This window comes from Eubalaena glacialis, chromosome 13, assembly GCF_028564815.1.
Source record: "Eubalaena glacialis isolate mEubGla1 chromosome 13, mEubGla1.1.hap2.+ XY, whole genome shotgun sequence".
NCBI lineage: Eukaryota > Metazoa > Chordata > Mammalia > Artiodactyla > Balaenidae > Eubalaena > Eubalaena glacialis.
The window spans coordinates 6,183,700-6,203,365 of NC_083728.1; the positions used below are offsets into that span (position 1 = coordinate 6,183,700).

Genomic DNA, 19,666 nt, shown 5'->3' on the forward strand with positions numbered 1-19,666 from the left:
GTTAATGCTGGGTTTGGCCAAGTGGATTTGGAAAATATAGATAAATTTTATAATGTTTTCCCCAGAATTATCCACCTAAGGTCACATGCTATGTGGGAGGGGGCCACAGAGTTTAGGACCACACTTGTCTTCTTTCCAGTCTGGTCTTCTTTCTACTGATGGTCTCCCCCAGGCTCCCCACCCCTCCAAACCTTCCCCTTTTCATGCCCCTGACACTTTATAGTGGGGTCCTAGAAGATGCTGGAGTTTCCCATTGCTCTATACTGGGTTGGCAAACTATGCACAGTGGACCAAATTCAGCCTCCAGCCTGTTTTTGGGTGCCTGTGCGCTAAGAATAGTTTTCAAAATTTTAAATGGCTAAGAAAAATTTTAAAAAGAAGAATATTTTGTGACACATAGAATTATAGGAAATTCACATTTTGGTGTCCATAAATAAAGTTTTATTAGTACACAGTCACACTTACTGGTTTGTGTGTATCACCTGGGCCTGCTTTTGTGCTGCAGCAGCAGAGTTGAGTAGTTGTAACAGAGACACTATGGCCCACAAAGCTGAAAATATTATTTTCAGAAATACTATTTACAGAAGGAGTTTGCAACCCCTGCTCTATACCAGAATTTCTCAAACTGTGTTCCATGAAGAGTCATGATCAGTTAAGTGCAAGAAATGCTAGGTTGGATAAACTAAACAGGTTTCACTGTAGGACTTATCAGAGCCTTTATTTTGCTGATGTCCATTGTGAATCTCCTGATAGGGTATACAGCATGGAAGAATTCCAAACTTATTTGGCGATAGAATCATTCAACTCTTGTTTGTCCTTAAAAGCCCCTGTGGAACATAGTGGCGATGAGGCACAAATGAGGCTAAGGGAGACTTGATTGACCTCTTCAGAGTGACCATTTCCCTGAACTTGTGGGTATTGGCTTGACCTGCCAACTTGATCCAATGGGTCATGTGCTGCTTTATCCTGCCTGCCCTTCTGGCTCAGGGTGGCACAGGTTTGGTTTTTCTCTTAAGTGACACTCAACCCAGGCCTGCCATCCCCTTTCTCCCCCACAGTCAGGGACTTTGTCCCCCTTTTGCCTCCAGCGTCTGCTCCCCCCAACCTGTGGCTGAGGCTCAGCATTTATTGACGTGGCACAGCCTGATGGTGACATGGGCTTGGGCTCAGGAGCTGGCCAGACTCCCCAGGTTCAAGTCCCAGCTCTGCTGTTTCTAGCCACATGACCCAGGGTGAGTCACTTAATGTCCCTCATCTGGAAAATGGGGTTAATAATAGTTTCCACCTCCCAGGGTGGTTGCAAAGGATTAGATGAGCTCATGCAAGTGAAGAGCTTAATTGCTGAACATGTGGTAGCTGCTAAGCACAAAGTAAGTGCTTTCTGCCATTGTCTCCTGTGATCCTCACCATTACCAGCGGGGTAGATGCTATCATTAACATCCCCGAGGGACAGGTGACGAAACTGGGGCCCCTGAGAGTTGCTGAGGCCTGGGGACCCCTCTCTATCCAGGGGGAGCGTAGCCTAGTGGCCGCAAGATGCTGCCTAGAGCCAGGGTAAGGATTAGACGCCATGCCCCTGACTTGATGCCCCATCTCCTCCCCTCCTAAATGGGGCCCTGGGGGCCAGGCATGGATGCTGCCGCCCTGGGACCCGGCTTGTCCAGGTGCTGTGCACGCCGACGCAGCAAGTTTAGTCTGGTTGCCTGGGTCAGGGAAGGACCGCCCACCCAGACCGTCAGGGAGGAGGAAAATATTCAATGGCCAACTGGGCGTATGAGGTTTTGCATCTTTTGGGGGATGAGATAAGAAGCAAGTGAGCCCAGCATTTCTGAGACCACAGGCTCCTGTCTGGGACATCGTTTCCCTCCATGGTGTTTCTCCCACGTGTTGTCCGTCACAATCCCCCTGGGTGGCACATTGAGCATACAGATTCCCGGGCTCCACCCCAGACCCACTGATGGCGATTCCCCAAGGATGGGCCCAGGAATCTGCCTTTTCTCACAGGCTCCTTGTAACTTGGGGTCTGGCCCAGTGATAACACTCTGCCCCGTGTTTTGGGGTACCCTGTTTATAAGATGGTGCCCGGGCTGGCCAAGTCCATTCAGGTCTAAACCTGGGTCAGAACCTTTTCATGTTGGATGCCTACACAGGTGAAAGACCAGCAGGGCCTGCTGGGGAGTCCGTGGATTCTGGGGTGCATTTGATGGGCAGGCTGATGCGCACATACTGTGTGCCAGCCCTGCGTTGCCTGTAGGGACGGCCTGGCCCCTGCCCTGGGACCACCTACTAGCATTAACATAAACTCCGACAGCACCTGGAGAAGACGGGGTTTCAGGGCGTGGCACCCGTGCCCAGCTCCCAGTGCCCCGTCTGGGAGGGGAGGAGATGGGGCACTGAGTCGGGGTACAGCATCTTGCAGCCACTGGGCACCTGCCGGAATATGCAGCCAGGTCACCTCCGGGGCCTCAGTTTCCTCACCCATACAATGGGCATGTTGATGATAGTAATTCGGGCCAGCTTGCTTAGTGAGGCACAGACGTCACAGACCCTCTTTCCTGATGTTTGGTGCGACGTGAGGTGAGCCCCGGCTCACCGGGTCTCCAAATGCTGCCTGAGACCACCCAGGAAGCGTGCGTCTGTTCCCTCTTCCTCCAGCTGCGGCCCTCCTGTTAGTTAGTCACCCCTCGGAGTAGAGCGGAGCGGCACAGCCGAGGCCTCCGCCAGCCAGCGAGCCTGTGTGGGGAGAAGCCCATAAACTCCCCGGGCACCTGGGGCTCATCAGGAGCCCAGTAGGGAGCCTCGTCTCATCTCTGAGGACAGGACGCTGCGGGAAGGAGGGCTGGCGTCTGCTGTCTTTCCTTGTACAGAGGACAAGAGGAGAGGCAGCCCCTCCACCTCCCAAGCCACACAGGCTGCGCCCCCAGGGCAGTGGGAGAGGGGAGAAGAGGGCCCCTGAGCAGAGGGGACCTGACACCAGTGTGGAGGGCTCGCCCGCTGGCAAGGGGGCTGTCTAGGCGGTGCCGGTGAGAGCTGCGCCCTCGCTGCCCACCAGGCCCCGTGCTTAGTTCCCGTACAGGACCAGAGTGGGGACATTCTGGCGGCTCCCGCACCGACTCCAGTGCCCGATAGCCTGATGCTCCGCGGGGCGGCCTCGTGTGATCTGGGACGGCTGGTCCAACCTCCTGATGCCTTGTCCCTTCATCTGTTCGTCGGGCATAATTATGGCTGGGAGGAAGAAAAGAGTGAATTCATGTAAAAATGCTGAGCCCTGGGCCGGCACCCTGTCCACACTCGTGAGTGTTAGATATTATTATTGCTGTTATCGATGTGTTTAATTCTCACAATGACCCTGCCCAGGTAGCACGTTTGTTATGGCCAGCATCTTACAGGTGAGGAGACAGAGGCCGAGAAGGCCAAGCAACTTGACTAAAGTTACTCTGCTCCCAGGGTAGACCTGGGCTTTGCTGCAGATTCTGACTCCAGACTTGCTCGTTGCTGGAAAGCCTTTCGAGGAATGTGGTCACCAGTGGCCACACCTTGAGGGGCAGTGTGTAATTAACAGGCCCCTGCTGGGTGCACGGCTGGGCCACCCAGACAGAGAGCCTGGGACCCTATAGCATCCTGGTTTCTGCCTGGCTCTTCTCTCCACATCCCCTTTCCTGGGAAGAGAGTTTGAAAAAGGACCCGGAAGACAGTGGGCTTCCCACAGGACTAAGTGGAGGAGCCAGCGTCACAGAAGTGGCCAGGGGGTCCTCCCTGCATTCAGAAATGTTACAACTTGGTTTATGACCACCTTGGTATAACAATGAATATAATCCTGGCTGGATGAAAAATGAAAACATTTTCTCCAACCCTAAAAAGTTCATGTTTTTTCTTCGGATTTTAAGAGATGTTATAACGTTTTCCCAGGCCCCTAAAAGTGCTGTGGGTCTGGCCACGGTGCCTGACGGATCCCAGCCTGTAGAGCAGTGCTGAACCCTCCCAGCCCCAGCACCTGGTGGTCAGAACCAGCTTCCTACAGTCAAGAGCCTTTTGCCCATGTTGAAAGCACATTTATTCACTCAACAAACATTTGTGTGGAGCTATGATGGACCCGGGACTGTGGCAGGCACCGGGGCTACGGCTTGGATAGGACAAGGCTTTTGCTCACATTCTCATAGGAAGAGGCAGGCGGTGAAGGAACCATATGCTGAAGGTCAGGGATGAGGCCCTGAAGACTAGTTCTGAGGTTCCGAGGACGGCTCCAGAGGGCTTCCTGCACACCGTGTTCCTGGTGCCGCTGTCCATCCCAAAGCGGCGGGGAGGTGAAGACTGCTTTGGGCTGGAGACTCCATCGTCTTTGCAGATACAGAAGCACCTAGTCCTTTGTTCCCAAGGCGAGGCCTCCAACATCTTGTCCTCGTTGACAGGGTCTTCCTCCTCTCCCTTGTCCACAGAAGAGATCACTTGACGGCTCAGGAGGCCCGTGGTGTCCATCGGCCCTGGCTCTCTGATCCAAGAAGACGACCTGGGGGCCTGATTTCCCCCCTCACGCTCCCTCGCCGGGGGCCTCCAGCTGCTACTCGACATCCCCGGAGCTCCAAGACCAGGAGGGCCCCTTCTTCTCCCTCCAGGAGGGCAGACACAGGCACATCCTGGACGTCTGCATGCAAAGAGGGCCTCGGGCTTCTCTCCGGGGCCCGCGAGAGCACGTATCCCTGTTCTTGATCATCCCAGATGGGATCAAATGGGATTGTGAGGCATTTAAAGGATTGAGGGCGTATGCTGTGCAAGTGTGATGCCGGCCGCGGCAGCTGAAGACGGGACCCGGGAGTGAGCCTTCGCCCATGGAGGCTGCGGAGACTAAGCCCCATAAAGCCGAGGTTGGTGAGCGATCCCGCCCACGGCGCAGCTGGCTTCCAGGTGCCTTCGCCCTTGCGATTGCTTCACATCCTGTTTGTCCAGAAGCCGAAGCAAGAGAGCGAAGAAGAGGCCTTGGTGACCCAGAGGCTGGGATGGGACCTTCCAGGGCCAGTGGGCAGTGGCGGCTGGGGTGGCCTTGGGTAACTGGGCCAGGCGGATGTCACAAGTATTAACTGCGTTCTCACTTGTCACTCAGGCCTTGGTCCATCAGGAGAAGTGGCTGGAATTAATACGTTTTGCACAATTAAGGAGGAACATTCTTATGCTGTGGGCCTCCGAGGGGTACCCGATGGCTCTAGCCCTGGAAAACAGAGAAACCACAAGAAAACCAAGATGCCACCCTCTCTGTGGGCGAGTTACATCCCCTCCTTCCCTAAGAGGCCCCATTTGTGCTCCCTGCCTGCTCCGGGGCTCTTCTGGACTGGGCATACTCTTTCTGCCCAGGCCACCCAGGCCTGCCAGTGGTGGCCTGATGCACTGGCTCGTCCCTGTCCTCAACTCAACTTCCCAGAGTCCTGCATCCACACCCCTGCCCACCTGGTTCGCCTCTGGGAGGGACCTCCCCTCAGAGCCTCGGTGGATTCTTCCTTCCCCTGGAGGCCCCCGTAGGCTGCCCACATCCGTGCCTGGGCAATCTCTCCTTTCTGCATTTCCATCCACCTTCCCTCAGCAAAGGTTTGGTGGTCAAGTTCATAGCCTCGAGCCAGCTTTCCCCGTCTGTAAATGTGGGGTCAGTAGTCCTGCCCGAGAGCAGTGCAGGGGATGGGCTCTGCACAGTGCCTGGTACAGAGCACACACTCAGTAATCTTTGCTGTGAACCAACAATGGGCAGAACCCTCTCTGCAAGGAATACTTTCACTGGCAAATAATAGACAGTAAAGGCATCTTATCTCATTGGGACATTTTATGGTTTTCTTTACAAGTCTAGAATTAAGTGGATCTGGGGTTGGTTAGAGCAGAGGTCAGCAAACTCTTTCTCTAAAGTGCCAGATAGTAAATGTTTTAACTTCGCGGGTCAGACACTCTCTGTCCAGGTTCCTCAACTCGACCGTGACAGCGGCAGTACATACGTGCGTTAAAGCGGACAGTAAGTATGTGCACTGGTGTTCAAAGCTCTGTTGCAGTAAAGCTTCTTTTTTAACTTTTTATTTTATATTGGAGTAGAGTTGATTAACAATGTTGTGTTGGTTTCAGGTGTACAACAGAGTGATTCAGTTATACACATACACGTGTCTATTCTTTTTCAAATTCTTTTCCCGTTTAGGTTGTTACATAATATTGAGCAGAGTTCCCCGTGTTACGCAGTAGGTCCTTGTTGGTTATCTGTTTTAAATATAGCCGTGTGTACATGTCAATCCCAACCTCCCTAACTATCCCTCCCCCGCCCCACCCCGTAACTGTAAGTTCCTTCTCTAAGTCTGTGAGTCTGTTTCTGTTTTGTAAATAAGTTCATTTGTATCTACTTCTTCTTTTTTTTTTTTTTGATTCCGCATATTTCTCTTTATCTGGAGAGAACGAGAAATGTCCAATAAAACTTTATTTGCAAAAGCAGATGGTGGGGGCTTCCCTGGTGGCGCAGTGGTTGAGAATCTGCCTACCAGTGCAGGGGACACGGGTTTGAGCCCTGGTCTGGGAAGATCCCACATGCCGCGGAGCAACTAGGCCCGTGAGCCACAACTACTGAGCCTGCGCGTCTGGAGCCTGTGCTCCGCAACAAGAGAGGCCGCGATAGTGAGAGGCCCGCGCACCGCGATGAAGAGTGGCCCCCGCTCGCCGCACCTAGAGAAAGCCCTCGCACAGAAACGAAGACCCAACACAGCCAAAAATAAAATAAAATAAATAAAAAATGATAATAAAAATAAAGGAATTCCTTTAAAAAAAAAAAAAAAGCAGGCGGTGGGCTGGATTTGGCCCGCGGTCTGTTGTTACCAACCCCTGGTTAGAGTATGAACAGCACGCAGGGCTTCTCCCCCGGCCCCCGTCTTGCGTGTGTCGGCTGCGTGTCCTGAGACTCACCTTAGCACCGCTGGCAGATGGCTGTCTCCACGTGCCCAAGCCTGGAGGAGGGGAGCAGGGGCTGAAGGAAGGCTGTTCTCTGCCTCTCTAGGAGGAGCCTGCAGCACCCATCCTAGAAGGAGCGGCACACGAGGCTGGGAAGGGTCTCCTCTGCAGCCTCCTTCGGCGGAGGAGGGCCAGGCAGGAGGGGGCTGCGCGCGGTGGCGGGCACGCTCCTGGGATCGGACCTTCTCGGCTCAGCTCTGCAGGGGGAGCAGAGGCGCTCGGCAGCCCCCCCTCCCGGCCTCTCCAGATGGCAGGCGGGTTGATTCCAGCACCGACGGACACCTCGAGTGTGCGAAGACCGTGGGGAATAGGCCACACCAAGGATTTCACCTCCGCTTCACGTCACAGCAATGAAAGAGTAGGTCCACACAGAAACCTGTACGGGAGCGTCTGTCATGATGTTCATGCTTATGCACACTGGAAGCAGCCCGGGTGTCCTTCAGCAGGTGACTGGGTCACCAAACTTCGTGCACGCACACTGTGGACCGTGAAACATGCAGCACCGCGAGTGGCTCTCAAAGACACGCGGGTAGAAATAAGCCGACGAAAAAGACTGTGCGTCCATGTATATGAAATGTCTAGGAAATGCAAAGCTGTAGGGATTAGAACAGGTCAGTCATTGAGAGTCTGGGAGTCGGGGAGGGGGTGACTGCGAAAGCAGGGTTTCTCCTCCTCGGCACCGTTGGCGTGCTCTGTGTGTGCGTTGGGACGGGGTGCGTCCTGTGCGCTGTAGGATGTTCAGCAGCATCTCTGGCCTCCACCCACTTGATGCCAGTAGCACCCCTGCCCCAAGCTGCGAAAACCAAAAATGTCTCCAGACGTTGCCAATGTCCCCTGGGGGGGGCAGGCTCACCCCTGGTTGGATGCACTGAGGTAAAGCAGCACGAGGGAGTTCTTTGGGATGCAAGAGCTGCTCTGTATTCTGAGAGAAGTGGTGCTAACGTGAACCTATACACGCATTAAAACTGACAGATCTGGATACCAAATAAAAGTCAATTTTACTAGATGTTAATCTGAAAACTAAAATTTAAGAAAAGCCAAAGAACAGGAACAGAAACAAAACACTCACTCTGCTAGAGGCAAGCCATGAATCCTAAGGATGAAGAAATCGGCAGAGTTGTTACCTGCTTGTTGGGTGGGCCGGAGACCCCATCATGGTTGCTACAGTATAGCAGGGTCAGTTACCATCATAGGCCAGGAAAGGCTTTCTATCCTGACTTGAGGAGCACCTCTTGGCAGATAAAATACAGATGCACGCTTAAATTTGAATTTCAGATAAACAACAAATAATTGCTTGATATAAGTTTGTCCCACGTATTGCAAATGTTATTCATTTATCTGAAATTCAGACTTAACTGGGCATCTTGTATTTTTATTTGCAAAATCGGATAACCCCATCCTTGGGCAAATCTTCAGGGTTTTTTTTAACCTATTAATCCTTGTCTAGAATATAAATCTTTTTCAACTTTCCCGAAGATGCAGACCTATGTTAAAATATTACGTGTATCTTTTCTTCCTGCCTAGATTAATGAATTCACCTACCTCAGTCCCTCTGCCTAATACGTTTGGCCTGGCTCCCTATTCAGTGTGGCTTGCTCTGGAGGTTTAAATACAAATAATCAAAACAAATACTTGCAAGTGCTAAGTGAAGCCTTTATATTGTAACAGCATAAAATGAAAAGGAATTCCTCTCTCAGCTAACCCACACGTCCTCTCCCCCAGTGTAACCTTTCTCTGCCCTTTGTGGGAGTATTAAAACAGAAATAAACTTTATGTATATACATATCCACATATGTTGGTATATGCTTCAAATTTCTTTTCTCCCATGTGGAATCACACTGTATCATGTTCTGCCCCTCACTTGGCAGCCCTTCCTTCTGTCGGTCCCACGAGAGCCTGGACCTGTCTTGTCCCCGTGGTAACCCCCAGGGCGCAGAGCTTTGCTGGGCTCGGGGCATGTAAGCCAGGAATATTTGTAAATAGATGAGTGAATTGTTTAGGTGGCTGGTTGGTACTTCATGCCCGTGCCCCCTCATTTAATTATCCTGTCTTAATAAAGCACCACATTGTCTGTGGGTTTCGCAGCGAAAAACTTGACCGCAGTAACTTATCTTTGCATGTCTGTGCTGCCTGGCTTACTTTAGGAAGGGTATATGTAACACCTGGCTCTTGACCTGGGATGTTTTGCCTCCCAGGGACACTTGGCAAGGTCAGGAAACATTTTGGGGTTGCATTTTTGGAAGCAGCCAGGGATGCTGCTGCACCTCCTGCAGTGCCCACGACAGCACCCCAGAGGATCATCAGCCCAAACGCCCCGTGCCAGGTGGAGAGGCCGGCTGTGTTTGCGATCGCCTGCTTGGTGAATGTGCTTTGGGCCCCATCTTAGAGCTCTCACCTGTGCAGGGACGGTGGGTGAAGGGGACCATCCCTGCCCTGAGTTACTGAGCTTTTGGAGGAAGACAACGTGTGTGCAGAGCCCCGAGAGGCCGCCCTGAGCGTTACGGGGGTCCAGAGGAGGGCGTGGTGGGAGGGGGCTGGTTTCTGGACCTCCACGCGGCTTCCTCTCTCCCCACCCTATCTGTTCACCACACACCAGCCCCAGTGGGCCTCTCATCACAGAACTCTGGCCACGTCCCCCTGCCAGACCTAGAACGTGATCCGAGGCCCCGCATGACCCGGCCCCTGACCGGTCCCCCCTTGTCCCTGAGCGCATCTCCCTCTCTGGTCAGCTCCTGGGGGCTGTCACCCTGTTCGCTGCTGTACCTGCACCTGGCACGGTGCCTGGCACACAGAGGGGGCTTCATGAATCGTTGTTGACTGAGCTGCTAAATGAATAAACAAGTTGTTTGTTCAAGCCTGGGACGGAAGAGGATGAGGCAAAGGGATTTCCAGATGCGAGGCCTCTCTGCAGCCGCAAGAGACGAGATCAGCATGTGTTTCATTGACGAGGAAAGATGTCCACAGTACATTGCCCCCACCCCAGGTTTATGTGAATCAGCAGGGACACACGTCCCAGTTATGAGGAATTGCACACACGTGTTTCCGTGTGTCTATACGTGCATGACGGGAATGGCTTCACGGGTGTGTGACCCGCACAGGACCCTGTACTAGGACCCCATGCTTGGTTTGATGCTCTGCTGTCTCCGTCTTGCGATGTTTAATAACATTAGGTCAGGAAGTCCTGCATTTCCACTTTGCACTGGGACCCGCAGATTCTGTAGCCAGTCCTGGTGCCCGGGGACGGCTGGGAGATCAGTCCATCTTCTAGAACCCCACATGGGCTGCGAGCAGGAGAACCCACTTTCTTCTCTGCACTTTGCTCTGGTTGCAGACACCAGGTAGAGTTTTTATAACCCTCCCACCCCAAGAGGAAGCCAGGGGGATGCACTCAGTTCAGGGTCCTTCATTCCACGTTCTTCCAAATGACCGTGGTCGCACAGTTGACGTTTCAAGGAATACCAGGGAGGTGAAGACCAGCCTGGGAGAAAGCTGTCTCCTCTCCACCTCCAGGTGGCTCTTTGAGATGTGGTCCTGGGCCAGGGGAGCCTCCGAGCTCACATGCAGCTCCCACCCTGTGTTGGGGAACCTTGAACCCTTTTTAGCACATGGGGCAGCCCAGGACACACTGGTGTGAAGCTGAGAACTCAGACTTCGGCTTCCAGCAGAACAGGGTTCGAATACTGGCTCCACCACTGACCCGCTGCAAGGCCTTTATCGCGGGAGCCTTGTTCCTCTTTGAAAAGCGACATCACGATGTCTGCCCCATGGGGCCGTGTAGAGGGTTGGCTGGGCTGTGAGCTCCCGGTCCACTGTTGACACAGGAGATGTTTGTTCATTTAGTAAACGGTCATCAGGAGCCCACGAGTGCCGGGCACTATGACGGACATCCTTATACTGTTTATTAACAAAAACTATCCCCCGGGGTTTGGTTGATGGGTCATTCCTACTCCTGTCTTTTTTGTAATTTATGTACTTCAAAAGTTAAGATATAATTCACATACATGGAATTCACCATCTTAAAGGGTACCGTCTAGTGCTCTTTAGTACATTCGCCTTGTTGTGCAGCCATCCCACTGTCCAATTCCAGAATATTCCCGTCATCCCCAGAAGACACTTCCTATCCATTAGCACTCACCCCATTTCCTTCCTTCTCCTGGGCCCTGGCAACCACTAATCTACTTTCTGTTTCTATGGATTTACATATTCTGGAAATCATACAACATGGGATGTTTTTGACTGGTTTCTTTCACGTAGCATAATGTTTTCAAAGTTCATACATGGTGTAACATGGATCCGTACTTCATTTCTTTTTATGGAGAATAATATTCCATTGTATGGATACACCATGTTTTGTTTATCCACTCATTAGCTAATGGACACTTGGGTTGTTTCCACGTTCTGGCTATTAAGAATAATGCTGCTGTGAACACTTGTGAACCTATGTTTTTAGTTCTCTTGGGTATGTACTTAGGGATGGAATTGCTGGGTCGAATGAGAGCTCTCCGTTTAATTCTTTGAGGAATTGCCAAACTGTTTTCCAAAATATCTGAGGCATTTTTATAACCCCATCAGCAGTGTAAGAGGGTTCCACTCTCTCCACATCCTCACCAATACTTGTCTTTTGTCTGCCTTTATTTTAGCCATTTTAGTGGGAGCGAAGTGATATTTCACTGTAGTTTTCCATATCCCTGTTTTTTGTTGAAGGTGAATGTCTGTTGTGGTGACAGTCAGTTTTACCTTGAAAGCTTTCATCTTTTCTCATACTTGGTGATAGAAGGGGAATGATCCCTACCTGCCCTGTGAGTGCCTGCTCTCTACCAGGCCCAAGATGGCTTGCTACCCTGTTCCCTAGTTCTCCAGCCTCTAAAAAAGGGGCAAGGACAACCCTAAAATGGCAACTCGGACTGAACAATCAAAGGGGTTTATTCATTTGGCTGGCTGGGGCAAGAATTCAGCTTCAGGAATGGTGTGATCCAGTGGCTCGGTGATACCACCAGAGATCACGTGTCTGTTTGTCTCTCTGCTCTTCCTTCCACCAGGTCAGCCCCATTTGGAAATGTGGTCTACTCGTGGTTGCCAGATGGTAGCTGTTTCTGGGACTCTCTCCATCCCTTCTCTCTCAATCCTGTCCAGGGAAAGAGAGGGCTGCTCTGGACTTGGAAACTTCCAGGATACCTGTGCTCCACTCATTGACTAAATTGGGTCATGTGCCCATTCCTGAACCAGTCGCTGTAGCTGGAGGGTTGGTTGCCGCGTATAAGACCGCAGGTCCTGCCCTCTATGGCCAGGCTGGAGTCACTCTAAGGCACAGCTGCCTAAATAACAATTGGGTTGGGTAGGAAGAAGAAGAGGGCATGGGTGAGACAAATGGCATCATCCCTATTTCACAGATGAGGAAATGGAGGCCCCAGCACGTGACTTCCCCTCTCTCAGCCCACACAGGCTGGTCAGCGGCAGATGTCGGTTTCAACCCCCTGGAGACCCTCTTCTTTCCTCTCTGTCTGCCCATGTCTCAGCTGAGGCTGTGAGTCCCTGGACGTGGCTGTCCTGACAGTGGCCAGAGCGAGCCAGACACCCTCCCTCGGATGCACGGCGACTGCCAGCAGTGCTTGTTGGATTCACTGGATCTGGAACAGCGTCAGGTTTTCAGGGAGGCATTTTTATTTTGCCCTAAAAGCCTTCCAGGGGGGACACAATTCCGAAGGGCTCGGCTTTAATGGTTTCTTTTATAGAATCATTCAAATTATAGATGGGTGAACTCGAGGAAACCCCGCTAAAGAATGCAGGAAAGCCGGCGTTAAAAGGGACTAAGGTGAAGTAGTGGTGGGTGGAGGAGCTCGCTCTTTTAAACATTTGTTGTTAAACAACCAGAGTGAACCCCCTGCTGCTGATCTGGTCCTTGGGAGGCTGGGTTTCGGGACATCTGGCCCGTCTGGAGGGCTCCAGGTGAAGCTGATTCCAGATGTGGATGGGCCCAGGGCCTTCAGAAGCCTGGGTTCAGATTCAGCTCCCTTGCTTCCAAGCTGGGTGTCCTTGGGCAAGTTATTCAGCCTCTCTGAGCTGTTTTGTCATGAGTGAGATGGGCTTTCTTTGTCCTCTTGCTTTACCTTCCTTTGGAATACTTATCACCACCAGATGTGATGTTAAGTATATACTGGCCAATGGTCTCATGGTTGCCGGAGCTGGTAGCCTGTTCTAGGCCCCCGTCACACTCGACCCGCCCGCAGAGCACAGGACACTATGACTGCTTCATCCGCCTTCTCCCCCAGAATCCAGAGCCCCATATCCTCTTGGCATCCCCCTTCCTCCGGTTCAAGCTTCTTCCAGATCCTTCCCCGCCGGGCACTCGTGCACAGCCTCTGCTGCATTCCCCGGATCTCTCAGATGGAGACAGGGCATCTGGGCTCAGTCCTCACATTGCTTGTCTAGCTACACACTCTCCCCAGGGTGCACGCGTCCAGTCTCCACTCTGGCCTGGACCGCTGCCCTTAGCTGGTGGTTAGTGAGCACTTCCGGTGTGCAGAGCTCTGCTGGGAGAAGCATCTGTGTGTTGAGTGGCAGAGGTGGGACGTGAACCCAGGAAGGCGGGCCCTGGGCCAGAGTGCGTCTTGGCTCCAAGGCTGTCTCTCCCCCTGGATCAGGAGCCAGGCCCGGGCTGGGATGTTCTGCTGTCCCCTGCCCGTTTTCCTCGTGCGTCCGGTGGGGATTTCAGACAGGAGCCGCTCAGTCACACCGTTTTGTCCTCTGCCCTCCCCTTCCCAGGTCTTCTCCCCACCCCTACTACCCCCGCCTTGGTTTCCCCACCTCCTGAAGGGTACATGGGGCCTCCCTGTACATTTTTATCACAATTTCCTGTGAATCTGTAATTATTTCAAAACAAGACATTGAAAATAAAATAAATTCTAAAGATGGACTTAAAAATGAACCATCGAGGATCTGAGGGTTTGCGGCCGCCTCTGCCCTCACTGCCCCCCGTCCTGTCCCTGTCACGTCTTCCTGCGCTATTCCGTCGCCTCTGCCTGGACGCCCACTTCCAGCCTCGCCCCCTGCAGTTCAGTCTCCCGCAGTGGCCTGGGTTGGTCTTTTACAAACAATCCAGCTGCCCACTCCTCAGCCGAACACCCCGTGGTTTCCACTTCATGCAGACAGGGTGTGTGTCCTGGGACTTAAAGCAGCAGAGCTTTATTCTGTCACAGTCAGGAGGCTGCAAGTCCAAAACCAAGGTGTCCTGGGCCACACTCCTTCCAAAGGCTCCAGGGAAGAGTCCTTCCTGGCCTCTTCCAGCTTCTGGTGCCCGTCGGTGTTCCTTGGGCTCTGTCTTCACGCGGCTGCCCTGTGTGTGTGTGTGTGTGTGTGTGTGTGTGTATGCATCTCCGTGCCTTCATGTGACCTTCTTCTAAGGACACCAGTCATTGGATTAGGACCCACCCTAATCCAGTATGATCTTAACTAATCACATCTACAAAGATGCTATTTTCAAATAAGGTCGCATCCTGAGGTTCTGGGTGGCCATGAACTTGCGGGAGTAAACGGAATGAAGGTAAAGGGCGTGCTGATGCCCCCAGGACCCTGCGTTGCTTCTGCCCCCTGCTGTGCCCACCACTTTTCCCCTGAACTCCCCCGGCCCTCTCGCCCTTAGTCTCTGCTCCAAGAGGAGGCCAGTTTCCTCACTGCCCCCGGCCACCTCCGGGCCTTTGCCTTTGCAGTGCCCCCCTTCCCTGACATCCATGTGGCTCCCTCCCTCGCTGTTACCCACCTCTCTGCTCAAGAGGTCCCTCCGCGCAGAAGGTGGGAGTCACTGGGGCTGCTTGTGACTGTTCCCACCCCCTGGGCACCAAGCGGGACTGACCCCACCCTTTGAATTTAGGTGGATCACATGACCTGATTTGGCCAATGAGATGTGAGTGGAACTTGCACCAGCTGGAGTCCTTCTGCAAACCTCAGCGTCCTACCCCTCGCCTGCTCCATTTGTCTCCACACACGTATCACCACGGGCTCCCTGCCCTGCGTGTTTCCTGGCCGCCTTCCCCACCAGTGGGCGCACCCAGGGGCCAGGGAGTTTTCTCTCTGTGGTTCCCACCGTGTTCCAAGCTCCTAAAGCAACCTGGCGTAGGGTCAGAGCTGAGGCCACACTTGCGACAGACGGGTGGTGGGCGCGCGGATGGATCGTGAGCCTCGGATGAAACGGCGTCTGTGCAGCCCTTCCCACTAACCGCCTCTCCTGTAACTGCTCCTCTGTGCCTTTGACTCCTTCCCGTCTAGGGCAGAGCATCAACCCCAAGTTGGCAGGCCTGATCGGGCGGCAGGGGCCCCAGAACAAGCAGCCCTTCATGGTGGCCTTCTTCAAGGCCACCGAGGTCCACCTCCGCAGCACCCGTTCCACGGGGGGCAAGCAGCGCAGCCAGAACCGCTCCAAGACACCCAAGAACCAGGAAGCCCTGCGGGTGGCCAACGTCGCAGGTACGCCTGGGGGCGGGAGGGTTAACACATGGACACCTGCCCCCCCGAGGAGCCCACAGGGGGCCCCCTGTGGGACCCCAGTTGGGGTGGGACTCAAAATCCACTTGTGTGCTTGACAGATGGTTCTGGAACCAATGCAGCAGGAAGCACAACCCACAGAATCCCTTCCACCCCAGAGCTCACCATCTTCAGGGTATAAATTGTGTCATAAATTCATTTCGAAATGCAAGTAGCAAAACATGAGTATAACAAGATGCCAATCATGTAAATTTCTAAGCGGACAAAACAATAGCTACAAATAAATGGAGGGAAGACTTCACGCCAGCCTCCGGAGGGAGGGAGGCTGCTGCCCGGGGAGTGGGGAGGAGGAAAAGGGGAGAGTTTGCTGTATCTTTAATTTTATTTCTTCAAGTGAAAAACATTTGAAACTCATGTCAAATTTTAACACTTGTTGAATATGGCTGGTACGATTTTCTTGTGGAGCCGTCCCGGCTCTGGGTTCATTGTGAGCTGGGAGAGGCCTGGGGCTGGTCGGAGGAAGCGTGGAAGGGGGACATGGGGGTGTTTAGAAGGGTGATGGTGAGGTGGGAAAGGAGCCGCCGCCCTCAAATTCACTTATATTGTCAATAGCTTCTTCTGCCTTACCTGGACAATTTGGAAATTTCTGTTCATTTTCCTTTCCGAGGGAAAAGAAAATTATAGTTACTGTGGTTGGTGATATTTTTAAGAGCAGGGCATCCTGCTGGGTGGATTCTAGTGGGTACGTGTGGCTCCAGAGTTTGTGTGCAGAGATTTTGAATCTAAAAGAGTCTTTAGATTCTTTTCTGGCAGGTGCATCCATTCTTTTTTAGGCTGCTCAAAGGGAATCTGTGATCCCCCAAATTAAAACCCAACTGAATCTCTTCATTTGTATTAGGAGCCTCCTCTGCACTGGGCTCTTGGGGGCTGGGATTCAACAGTGAAAGCCCAGCCGTGGTGCAGAGATGATTCAGGATGGGCAGGAGGCTGCCGTCAGTCACAGCCACACTGACACCAGGCCTGGGAGTTGGAATGTGGTGACGAGGGACTCTTTAGGGGGTGGTTCAGAGAAGACTTTCCAGTTGAGAGCTCCAAGGCGAGCTGGTGTCCCAGGGGCCAGGCCGGGTGGGCTGGAGGCCAGCGCTGCAGGCAGTGGGACCTGCAGGTGGAGGGAGTTTTCGTGGCAGCTCTGGGAGGGAGGGTGGAGGGGGTCAGGCCGTGTGGCTGGGCTGGGGAGTGAGCATAGTCAAGTGTCCTCTCGGGAGCCACATCTTGAGTTTGAATTTCATCCAAAGCAAATTTGGAAGCCTTTGCAGAGTTTCCAGCTATGATGCAGGGTGGGGTTGATAAGAAGCTCATTCTGGCTGCTCTGAGAATGGTGGGGAGCAGGGCGGGGCACTCAGGGAGGGTTGGAATAGGAAGATTTGTGAGAGGCTTTTCTATATCAATCAGGCAGGAAGGGCTAGCAAATGTCATCCCTGCAGAGACTCCCATGGCTCGGAGGTCTGTCAGGTGTAACGGTCTAACCGAGGTAATGAAAGGGGAGGGACGGGTCTCAAAATCCTAAAATTGGACACTCAGCTTCCCCCACTGCATCCTCACCAGACCCCCATCAAGTCTCCAGTTACATAACCCCACAGGACAGAGCTCTCACTGTCTCACGTGGCAGCTGTTCTACCTTGCCTGGGACCTACTTCCTTGCTCTGGATTTCTACTTCCTGGGCCTGTTTGAAGTTCACCTAAACCCTGCCTGGAAGTTTAATTTTAAAAGAACACCGAAGCCTGGGCCCCACTGCAGGCTTAGTAAACCAGAATCTCTGAGTGTGTGTTTGTGCACACATGCCCGGTTGAAGTGCTTTGCCTCCTGTGATGAGCTGGGAATCCTGCTGCAGGGCCACACGAGTAGAATCCTCTCTCCCATGGCAGCCCTTGTGTGCTGGAGAGACACGTCCTGCAGGCCAGCCCCACCCCGCAAAGGCCTTCAACTGCTCTTCAGACCGTGTGGTTTGGGGCGAGAAAGTGGGTCCCTCGCCTCCCTTCCACTTGCTTCTCACCCACGACTGGACTCCACTCCCTAGTCATTAGCCGTTTTCACCAGATGACCCACGGGGGTGGGCGCTGAGTCCCAGCACCGGTTGTAACTTGTCAGCTGCTCAGGCCGGGCTTGCGGAGGTGTATGAGCAGCAGCCTCTCCACTCCTGCTTGCCTGCCTGCTGCGGCCTGGGATGGGTGGGCACGGCAGGAGGGACAGGGGAACTGGGGTTCTACTTCTTGAGCATCTCTTTTCTTCTCTTTCCTCGTCTTTCTGCTAATAAGAGGTCAGAGTGAAATAGGAGTTCCAACCACTTCTTCCTGGAGCAGCCACGTTCCAAGGAGGCCTGAAGGACCCAGGTGTCTGAGGTCCCTGATGGCAGGGCCAGGGCCCACCCCATACTGATATGCCCACACCTAGCTTCATGAGCTGCTCTTGGCCTTGGTCTGTTGGGCCTTGGGCTTCAACATTAAGCCACATATCATTGCTTTGTTTTCAGACAGGGTTGGGAGAAGTGGCACTAAGGTCCCTACTCGCCCTTCCTCTGCTCATGGCAGACATTGCTAATCAATCCTGGCACATTCTTCTCACTGAGCCCACACAAAGCTTCGGATCCTTCTTTACTCAGGGCAACAAACAGCCAGCAGTGTTGGCTCTCCACGCACGCCTTCTTTGCCACATCCCTGGCCTAGGCTAACGTGCTCAGACCTTTGTCTTGTTCAGGTTGCTTCACACAACATCACTGGGCTGAGGCTGCTCCCCCCTCTCCCCCCTACCTTCTGCCTCCCTACAGGGAAGGAGGGGAAGAAGGCTTGTGGGACTGCCGCCTGGGGCCACAGGCACAGCCACAGCAATGGAGGCCTTCCTGGATTTCTGCTCAGCGTCTGTGCCTTCCATATGGCACAGTGAATGGTCCAGGAGGTTCCTGGGCTCGCCTCTGATGGTTCCCTTGACCTTGACCTTTGTATATCAATGACCACCTGGCCCTCCAGCAGCCCTACTACCCCTGCAGCTGGTTTTCTCTCTCTCAAGTCCCTCAGGCTAGGTCCCAAAGTGGGGAAGGGGGGCCTAGGACTCCCCATTCCTGCTCCATCCTCCCTAACCTCCCCATCCCCGAGCCGTGGAGCTCAATCCAGCGAAGCAGACCTCCCCCCTCCGCGCTGCCGGCCGCTGACCCCAGGGCTGCCTCCTCATTCCTGGAAGGCTCTAGTGCCTGCTGCCCGTCCCTCTGCCAACCGCCACTCCTGTCCTGGTTCTTGCCGACCTCCTAACGCTCCTCTCCATCCTGCTCCGTCCTCATCCTGGAATCTCCTCCCTTGGATTCCTCCCTGGCCCGCCCTCTCACTTCCTTTGGTTCTCACACGAGCATCACTTCCTCGGGAGGCCTTGGTTAGCGCCCGTGGCACGGACCCCTCAGCCGCCCTTCCTGTCCTCCTCTCCTCCCTTAGTTCCTCCACGGTGCTCATCTAGATGGAATGTAGTTGGTGTTTCCTCATTTGGTTACTATCTGCCTCTCTCGCTGGAAGATAAGCCCCTCAGTGGCAGGACTTTGTTTTGTTCACACTTGTAGCTCCACTGCCCAAAACAGCATCTGCAAACCTGTAGACATTAACAATTTGTATGAATGAATGAATGAATGACATACCAGGCACCAAGGTCATGAGGGCCCGAGATACCCGAAGGTGGGTGCTCCCTCCCCCCCAGTCTATGCCCCCCTCACTGAGATCCTCTCACTGGTTCTGAGTGTCTCCTAGCAGCCAGGATCCCTTCTAGAAAGACGCACGCAATTCTGTCATAATCAATTGTGTCCTTTCCTCGTTGGTTTGTACATTTTAAAAAACTGCTTTTCTGAACTCTAGATATAAAGATATGTGTACAATTGGGGATATTCAAAAAAGCTGATAGGAAGCCCCTGGGAAGTTTTAGGTGGAGGAGAGACAGGTCGTGGTTAAGAAAAAAAATGAATCCCTCTAGCTTCTGGGTTCAGGGAAGGTTGTGCAGTGGCAGCTGTGTGTTTGTGTCAGAGAGAGACAGAGACAGAGAGAGACATAGACACACAGAGAGAGAGAGAAACAGATTTCTACATGTTTACAAGGGCTCAATTCCTAACCCAAAGTTCCTACAAACTTTACATACTTCTGGAAAACCCCAGTGCATCATTTTCGTTCCTCAGAGAAACCTCAGTATTGTGTT

General features: G+C 53.1%; 1 protein-coding gene across 1 annotated transcript in view; it reads left to right on the plus strand.

Moving 5' to 3' along the window:
• Window positions 1-19,666, plus strand: part of BMP7 (bone morphogenetic protein 7) — a 90,480-nt gene that overhangs the window by 63,270 nt on the left and 7,544 nt on the right. Inside the window, exon 4 of the mRNA XM_061210154.1 lies at window positions 15,226-15,423. Within this exon, the coding sequence (XP_061066137.1) occupies window positions 15,226-15,423 (198 nt within the window). The remainder of the gene's footprint in view (window positions 1-15,225; window positions 15,424-19,666) is intronic.